At 37.5% G+C, this 9,053-nt stretch overlaps 2 protein-coding genes across 3 annotated transcripts; one reads left to right on the plus strand and one right to left on the minus strand.

Annotated features, from left to right (window-relative positions):
• The first annotated feature begins 329 nt into the window (after positions 1-329).
• On the plus strand, positions 330-5,524 carry LOC132042106 (LRR receptor-like serine/threonine-protein kinase GHR1). Its single transcript, XM_059432727.1, has 4 exons — positions 330-794; positions 1,009-2,284; positions 2,438-3,973; positions 4,732-5,524. Exons 2-4 carry the CDS (start codon positions 1,222-1,224, stop codon positions 5,313-5,315), a joined length of 3,183 nt encoding a protein of 1,060 aa, XP_059288710.1. The 5' UTR covers positions 330-794; positions 1,009-1,221; the 3' UTR covers positions 5,316-5,524.
• Positions 5,525-5,783: 259 nt separating this feature from the next.
• On the minus strand, positions 5,784-7,494 carry LOC132042115 (pentatricopeptide repeat-containing protein At2g01860). 2 transcript variants are annotated; one of them, XM_059432741.1, is made up of 2 exons: positions 7,224-7,494; positions 5,784-7,193 (listed from the first exon to the last, which is right to left on the minus strand). In XM_059432741.1, the coding sequence occupies exons 1-2, from the start codon at positions 7,410-7,412 to the stop codon at positions 6,030-6,032; spliced, it is 1,353 nt and encodes a 450-aa protein (XP_059288724.1). In that variant the 5' UTR covers positions 7,413-7,494; the 3' UTR covers positions 5,784-6,029. The 2 variants fall into 2 exon arrangements, with proteins under 2 accessions (XP_059288724.1, XP_059288717.1); XM_059432734.1 differs by having other exon boundaries at positions 5,784-7,494.
• Between the last annotated feature and the right edge of the window lie 1,559 nt (positions 7,495-9,053).

The following is a 9,053-nucleotide window of genomic DNA, read 5'->3' on the forward strand; positions in this document are numbered from 1 at the left end:
AAATTCACTTGGATAAACACTCTTTCTGAGATACAATAAACCTTTAAATATTTAAAGTATAGTCCAGAAACACGATACAAAATTCATTTTGAGATAAAAAAAGAGAATACGAAAATATCAAAACATTGTATAAAATCTTGAAATGACTACTAGCAAATTGATGAAAAAGGTTAATAGTAGTTCCGAATTTCTGATATCAAATTTTAAGTAAAAATTTCCCCCCCCAAAAAAAAAAAAGAATAATAATTCAAGTAGTACTACTAGATTTTGTTAATTTGGCAAAAAGCCAAATAAAAAATTCCAATGAATAGAAAGAGACATAATTAAAGGAGTCTTTTTGAGTCTCCCAACAAAAATGTCCTTTTTAGAGAGAGAAGGTGAGAGTTGTAAGAGAGAGAAAATATGTCTTTGAACTAGCAAGAAGACAAATAATGCTGAGTGTCACTGCCATTTGTGGGTGGTGTTAGGCTTCTCTTTCATTCATATATCTCAAAACAAGACTAGGGTTTTACCCTGAGGAAAAGAATTGTTGGTCCTTTTGTTGAACTTCATTTATCAAAATTCTTAAGGGCTATTCCATTTTCTTGTACTTTAATGCTGATTTTTTAGGCCAACAGTTGAGTGCATTAAAGAACAGGGGAAGTTGGTGAATGTGAGCAAACCTGAGGTTTCAAGATAACTGAAGCTGTAGTCATTGCAAGAAGCTGAACATTTTCAGTAAATCTTTGAAAAAGACTGCCTTTCCCCCCTCTTCATTTGAGCTAACTTTCTTGGAAATAAATGTGTGCTGTTTGGTAAGACATGCTGAACTTGTTTTCCTATATTGGGTCTTTGAAAGTGTAGTCTGCACTTTGTTTTTGTCACTCATTGCCTCCTTTCAGCTTCTGTACCTAGAAGAGTTGCATTTCTGTATTTAGACATGTCTTGTTTTGGTCCATTTATTGTTGGTTGAAGGAGGACTCTGGTGATTTTGGGTTGAAGTTGTGTACTTTTTTCCTCTTGTTTCAGTGCTTTGAACTGTCATGGTTGACATTGAGGTTTAGTGGCATGTATATATGTTTGTGTGAGGTGCTATTCTTATGTTGAACTTCTACTTAAAGTGAACCTCATACTTACAGCTGCCCCTTTTGGATTTCTTTAAGCTTGGAAGGTAAAAGTTTGCCTTGTATTTTTGGGAGTGAGTTTGTCACTTGGTCTAGCAGAGCTTCTTCTGGTGTTATAATGAAGCTATTTAGGTTTTTTATACTTGTGCTTTGTTTTGGTTCTGCGATGGGGCAGCTTCCTTCCCAGGACATTTTGGCCTTGCTTGAGTTTAGGAAGGGTATCAAGCATGATCCAACTGGTTATGTACTGCAGTCATGGAATGAGGAGTCAATTGATTTCAATGGGTGCCCTTCATCTTGGAATGGTATCATGTGCAATGGTGCTAATGTTGCAGCTGTCGTCCTTGACAACTTGGGTTTATCTGCCGATGCAGATTTGAGTGTGTTTGCTAACCTCACAATGCTAGTCAAACTCTCTATGGCTAACAATTCAATTGCTGGGGTAGTGCCAAAGAAAATTGGTGACTTCAAGAGCCTTGAGTATTTGGATATTTCAAACAATCTATTCAACTCCTCTTTACCACCACAGATTGGAAAAGTAGGAAGCTTAAAGAATCTGACATTAGCTGGTAACAACTTCTCTGGCCCAATCCCGGATACGATTGCAGAGCTCATGTCAATTGAATCTTTGGATTTGAGCCATAATTCATTTTCTGGGCCACTTCCTTCATCTTTGACCAAGTTAAATAATTTGGTATACCTCAATCTATCTCTTAATGGATTTGCAAAGACAATCCCAAAAGGATTTGAGCTAATGGCTAACCTTGAAATTCTTGACTTGCATGGAAATATGCTTGATGGTACTTTGGATCCAGAGTTCTTACTGCTTACTACTGCAACTTATGTTGACTTAAGTGGAAATTTACTCGTGAGTTCCGCTTCTCAACATCAGAAATTTCTACCAGGTATATCCGGGTCGGTCAAGTATTTGAGTCTTAGCCATAATCAGCTTACAGGGTCACTAGTAAGTGGCAGTGGAGCTCAGGCATTCGGGACCTTGAAGGTTCTGGATTTGAGCTACAATCAGCTGTCTGGGGAATTACCTGGCTTTAATTTTGTTTATGATCTTGAGGTCCTCAAACTCAGCAACAACAGATTCTCTGGGTTCGTCCCAAATGATCTTTGGAAAGGAGATGCTTCGGTTCTCACAGAATTGGATTTAAGTGGAAACAACCTCACAGGTATATTCCAAACTGCTCTCATTTTGAAATTCATTTTGCAAATAAAGTGTTTAATTGTCATCCTTGTGTTGAACTGAAGTTGCAACAAACGAAGTACTAGTTTATTTCCTATCATTTTGCTTCTGTGCTTTACGCAGTCATTTCATTTTACAGGGTCATTAAGCATGATTACATCAACAAGTTTGCGTGTTCTTAACTTATCCGCCAATGCTCTTTCCGGTGAACTTCCACTGGTGACAGGAAGTACTGCAGTTCTTGATCTCTCAAAAAACCAGTTAGAGGGAAATCTAACTAGAATGCAGCATTGGGGGAATGTTGAATTTCTTGACATCAGCCAAAACCAACTGACAGGAAACATCCCTGAGGTTACAGCTCAGTTTCTGCGCTTAAATAGCCTAAACCTTTCTCACAATGCTCTTACTGGATCTCTGCCAAAAGTTATTACACAGTTTCCTAAGATCACTGTCCTTGATCTTAGTTTCAACCAGCTGGATGGGCCTCTTCTCACTTCTCTGATAACATTACCCACTATCGAAGAACTTCACCTACAAAACAATGCACTTGTTGGAAATATTGATTTCTCTCCCCCCTCTGCTACACCCAACCTCCGTGTTCTTGATCTTTCTCATAATCAGCTTGCTGGTTCTTTTCCTGATGAGTTTGGTTCATTGACCACGCTTCAAGTACTTGATATAGCTGGAAATAATTTATCTGGATCTCTGCCTACTTCGATCGGGCAAGTTAATTCGCTTACTTCTCTAGACATTTCACAGAATCATTTTACTGGTCCACTGCTAGAGAACCTGCCTGATGGCCTCCAAAGCTTCAATGCATCACTCAATGACTTATCTGGTGTTGTCCCTGTAAATTTGAGGAAGTTTCCTTTATCATCTTTCTACCCGGGAAACTCTGAACTTCAATTTCCAAATCCTCCCCCAGGATCTGGTCAAGCTTCACCAGAAAACCAGAAAAGATCAGTTAAAACTATCATCAAGGTGGTAATAATAGTTTCCAGTGTAATTGCTCTTATTATTTTGGTCTTGCTAGCCATTTTCATTTATTATATACGAGCGTCAAGGAAGCCTCATCCTCGTGTTACTGAAAAAGATGTTCATCGCCAAGCCCCATCAAATCCATCTGGCTTTAGCAGTAGAGAGGGTACTGGTGGTGTAGTCGTTTCAGCTGAAGATCTTAGGACTTCACGAAAAGAATCATCAGAAATAATTAGTCCAGATGAGAAAATGGCTGCTATAACTGGTTTCTCCCCTTCAAAAGGTAGCCATTTCTCTTGGTCACCAGAATCTGGAGATTCATATACTGCAGAAAATTTTGCAAGATTGGATGTGAGGTCTCCAGATCGTCTAGCTGGGGAGCTGTACTTCCTTGATGATACAATCTCTTTTACACCTGAGGAACTTTCCAAAGCTCCAGCTGAAGTCTTAGGTAGAAGCAGCCATGGTACATCTTATAGGGCAACACTAGAGAATGGGTTGCTTCTGACTGTGAAATGGTTGAGAGAAGGAGTGGCAAAGCAGAGAAAGGATTTCGCAAAGGAGGCTAAAAAGTTTGCCAATGTCAGGCATCCTAATGTAGTAGGATTGAGAGGTTATTACTGGGGCCCCACACAACATGAGAAGCTCATTCTTTCGGATTATATATCTCCTGGAAGTCTTGCAAGTTTCCTCTATGGTAAGCTTCATGTCCTAACTCTAAATTCTCATGTAATGTTTTGCTGTAAATCCTTAGTAAACGTTTTGTCTCCCTCTTCTTTAATCTAGTCAATTTTCTTTAGTTCCCATTTCATATTTCATACAAGGCAATCTGAATGTGTGATATATATATATATGTATATATATGTATATGACAATTCTTATGGTTCGTAGTTTTCCCATGGGCATTACAGTTGAGCACTTTAACATTGCTGTGTGATCCTGTGGGGTGTGCTAATACTTTAGCACATCTAGAGCCTAATATATAGTGCATATCTATATGCGCTTTACACTCTTTTCATACCAAGCAGTAATATACCATATATCAAAAACATTATGCATATCTATCTTTTGTTTATGTAATGTTCACAGCAAGTAGTAATATACCATATATAAAAAAAAGAGGAAATCTATCTTTTGCTTACGTAATTTTCACACCAAGTCGTACTATACCAATACTCTATGCTATTGTCACTACACAAGCTGTGAGGGATTTGTAGTATGGTACTTATTATTTCCAGTAGCTAAAATTCTGGATGTTTGAGTTCTTAATGGATCTGAAATATGTGATGTTTAGCTTTTGTTATCATAATTTACTTTACTAGATATCAGCTAGAACGCGGTACATTTTTCTTCTATAAAATTCTACAAAATGACTTCTTTCAGCTCATGTGACCATCGATAATTGTTTGTGTGGTCATTCTCAATATACTTCTCTAATGTGCTTCATGTCTGTAGATCGACCTGGTAGAAAAGGTCCACCACTAACCTGGCCTCAAAGACTCAAAATATCGGTTGATGTTGCACGTGGCTTAAACTACCTCCATTTTGATCGTGAGGTTCCACACGGAAACCTTAAAGCAACCAACATCTTGTTGGATGGGCCTGACCTTAATGCAAGGGTTGCCGATTACTGCCTTCATCGGCTTATGACTCAAGCCGGCACAATAGAACAGATTCTTGATGCAGGAGTGTTGGGTTATCGTGCCCCTGAGTTGGCTGCATCAAAGAAACCACTGCCTTCCTTCAAATCAGATGTATATGCTTTTGGAGTTATTTTGTTGGAGCTGCTAAGTGGGAAGTGTGCAGGGGATGTTGTCTCTGGCGAAGATGGTGGAGTAGACTTGACTGACTGGGTAAGGTTGAAGGTGGCAGAAGGTCGTGGTTCGGATTGTTTTGATAATGTGTTGTCACCCGAGATGGGAAATCCAGCAATGGAGAAGCAAATGAAGGAGGTTCTTGGGATTGCTGTGCGATGCATTCGTTCTATATCCGAGAGGCCCGGTATCAAGACTATATATGAGGATCTTTCATCTATATAGTTTGTACTCATTTTGGTTTTGGTGAACCATATGTTTTGCTCTACTTTGGGAATCAAATAGCTCATTGACCTCCCTTTTGAGTAGTAGAATTAGAACACTTAGTATGTGAACGAGGCTAGTTTTATTGACCATTGTTTGTTGTATATTTAATGTGTAAACAAACTTTTCTCCCCTTTCGGCCTATAAGAGCTTCCAGTGTTTTGACAGTTTATTTGGAGTAAATAATCTTTGGCCGATAATTCTGAAGAAAAAGGGGCAAGCATGTTTGACCCTACTTAATTATAACCAAGATATGCATGAAATGTAGTATCATTGGAGGGTGAGAGTAAGTATTGATGGCCGTTTTCTACAATTTCAATAGAATATCGCTAAATGAAAAGTGGGAGGAGAAAATATTCTTGAAACTCCTTCCGATGCGCCATGAATACAATACTGGAAATCCCTCTTCTACAGCAGTAACACAGATCATTTTCAGATGCTCAAGCAGACTTTCTGCTGATATTAACTTTGCGCCCCAGAAAAGGTCTCCAGACACTCAATTCCAAAATTGCATCATTATACAGACACCTAAGCTGGAATAGTTACAAGAACCTATGGATGCCAACAACTACAATGCATTTAACTATGCAAATGAGAAGAGGGGTGGGATAAAGATCTGAATATAAAAAACAGGAACTCTAAATTACATGTAAATACATCACAAGATACAACAATTTACTGATGCAACTTTAACATTGTATGTTCGTCAAACCTGAAACCAGCCATCTCTGCCTCCTTGCAGATATCCTTACACTTGGCCAGCCTTCCAGAAGCCATATAAATTCTGATCAAGCTGCAGTATATATCAAAAGTTGGACTAAAACCCGCTTCCTTAAGCTTAGAGAAATAGCGTACAGCCCTTGAAAGATCGTTCAAAGCAACAAAGAGCTTAATCACTACACGATAAGCTGGTAGATCAAAAAGGCAATTTGAAGCTTCCATTTCCCATAGCATGGCTAATGCATCTCTATATTTGTTCGCTGAATAACGACAGTGAATCATAGTAGTATACATAACTACACCTGGATTACCACCAGATTTCCTGAACCAATCATATAGTCCCTCCACAATTTCAAATCTTCCCAGCCTAATGCAAATCTTCATGATAGCTGTACAGTCTTGTGGTGTCAAATTCAGATCATCTCTCACAGCAAGCTCCTCTAATAATACCAAGACAAGTGTGCTTTTATCAGGATCCTTACCAAGCTGCAAGATTAGCTTAGCATACACCCCAGTATCAAGCACTCTGTTAGATTCCTTAGCCATTGAAAGAAGCTTCAAAGCAAGCTTCAAGCTTCCTCCTTTAATATAACCCCTTAACATCGCTTCATACACACTCCGACTAGCCAAGCCAGTGAACTTATCCAAATCAAACGGCATTTTTAACTCGTTTGACCCGGCAAGAACTTCAACGGTAGAAGCAAGAATATGATCATCAGGGAATAAATGGGGTTGTTTCTTCACCCAACAGAATGTTTCCAAAGCTCTCTCAGGAAGGCCCAAATAACCCAACTCTTGGATTGTCAATGACAACGATCCTTTTCGAAGAAACGGGCTCCATTTACCAAGAACCTTTGATACATTTTCCTCAGCTGAAAGACACTGAATTTCTTTAGCCAAACCAATCAAGAAAGTGGGATTCTTGTACACTTGCTTTGATATCGATTGCCTTGAATGATTCGCGAATCTTTTTGGTGTAGGAAGTCCCAAAGGCCGAATCTTGTAAGGAATTGGCAGAGGTAAAGGCCTCTCTCTATCCAATCTTCCAGGCTTCTGAGGTATCCTCCCTTTAAAAAGAGATGAAATCGCGTCCATCTCATCCGATTCCCATATAATTCCCTCATCATCACACATCCTTCCTTTTTCTACTTCATCAATTCCAGACCCCACTTGTGGGATTACACTGGGTACATTGTCATTGGTTGTTTCTTCATCATTTTCATACAAGACCCTTTTGAAGTTATAGTCCATGTTTGGTGGTTGCTTTGGTCGCCGAGGATTCCTGAGGTTTTTTGGAAGTTTTGTGTGGTTAGTTTTGTTATTACTAGATACAGCCATGAAAACAACTCTTTTTCCTCTTCTTACAAAACTTGAAGTTGTTCTAGAAGTAGCTTTACTGGCACAACCAGTATGGGAGATAGAATATTGGATACAGTTGGTGGGCACAAGACTAGTATAACCCTTGATGCTTACAATTATGGGAGATAGAATATTCCGTTTGAATGGATGAAGACTGAGCAGGAATTGGATGAAGAAGAAACAATAAGATTGGGAAGAAGGATTTTGTGTCTCTATATATTATTAAAAACAGGTTTTAGGAAAAAAGTTAGTTCATTTAGGTAATAATTAGTTTCTTTAGTTAGTGTTTTGAATTTGAATTTAAAAATAATTGGGAAGTTACAAAGTGGTAAAGCTAAAAACTTCGTAGGGATAATTTGTTCCAATCTGAGCATTTGGTCAAAAAAAAAAAAAAAAAAAAAAAGACAACTAATCCTAACCCACCATGAATCCCACGTTCAACTCACTTCCCCCATTACCTTAATCTGCACCATGCTCACACAAATAAACATATGTCATGGCACAAAAAGATATATACACGACACACATAAACAAAATACATAGAGAGAACAAAGCATATTCACAAGACTAGAAAACATCAAAGAAGAAAACCACAGATTTCTAAATTCTTACTCAAAGTTCGTGAGTTTTTCATCGAAGATGGCTCATATGTTCGACTACGCTCTCAAGCTTGACCTTTGATGCTTACAATTGAGACTTCAGTGAAGGTCCTACATAATGTTAGGGTCAAAGTATTATTTCATGATGACTTTGTTAAATATATACAGAGCTACATGTGACGACGAAAATGGAGAATCAATTCCGTTTGAATGACAGATTTGGCAAGCAAAGCTAAGGAGTAATAACAAGACGACAGAGAAGTATATTTACATTTGGTGGAAGTAGATAGTCCAAAATAATTCAAGTTCTAAATGGAACTTGCTTCTTTACTTATTTGAGTCAAAATTGAATTGACATTGAGCAGGCATTGGATGAAGAAGAAACAATAAGATTGGGAAGAATGACGAATTTTGTCGTCTTTTTGAATTTCTGTTAATAAGGGAAACGATAAAGAGGGGATTTTTTTATTTTTTTTTTCCTAATTAAACATTACACTTGTTTGAATTGCTTGTAGTATAGACTTTTGAAACTTTTGAAAGTTCTTCTCTTATTTTTTTTAGAAATAGGATACTTTTGATAAGCTATTTTTTGATTTCTTTTGAAACTCTTCAAATATTTTTATTTTTCCTTTTAAAACTTCTATAGTTATACCCTATTTTATTTTCATTGCCAAATGCTTGGCAAAAAATCTCATCAATTGACTTTCTTCTTCTAATAATATATAGATAAGGCATAAAGCACGGCAAAGATTGTTCATTTATATTTTTTAATTTGTAAAATCTTTAATACAAATATCCGGGCAGACAGCCATAATAAAGATTTTATTTTTTTTTTTTTGAAGGTGTCTCTCACCTAGGTGTGTAAAATCTTTACTACAAATATCCGCATAGGCTATAATAAAGGGCTAGTTAATACAAGAGATGGTGGAATCATCACATATTTTACATTTTTTCTAATTTCTAGAATTGCACTTTATTTGGGTAAATATTTACTATTTACCTTTATGATTTTTTAATCTTT

The sequence above is a fragment of the Lycium ferocissimum genome, chromosome 2 (genome assembly GCF_029784015.1).
Source record: "Lycium ferocissimum isolate CSIRO_LF1 chromosome 2, AGI_CSIRO_Lferr_CH_V1, whole genome shotgun sequence".
Taxonomy (NCBI): Eukaryota; Viridiplantae; Streptophyta; class Magnoliopsida; order Solanales; family Solanaceae; genus Lycium; species Lycium ferocissimum.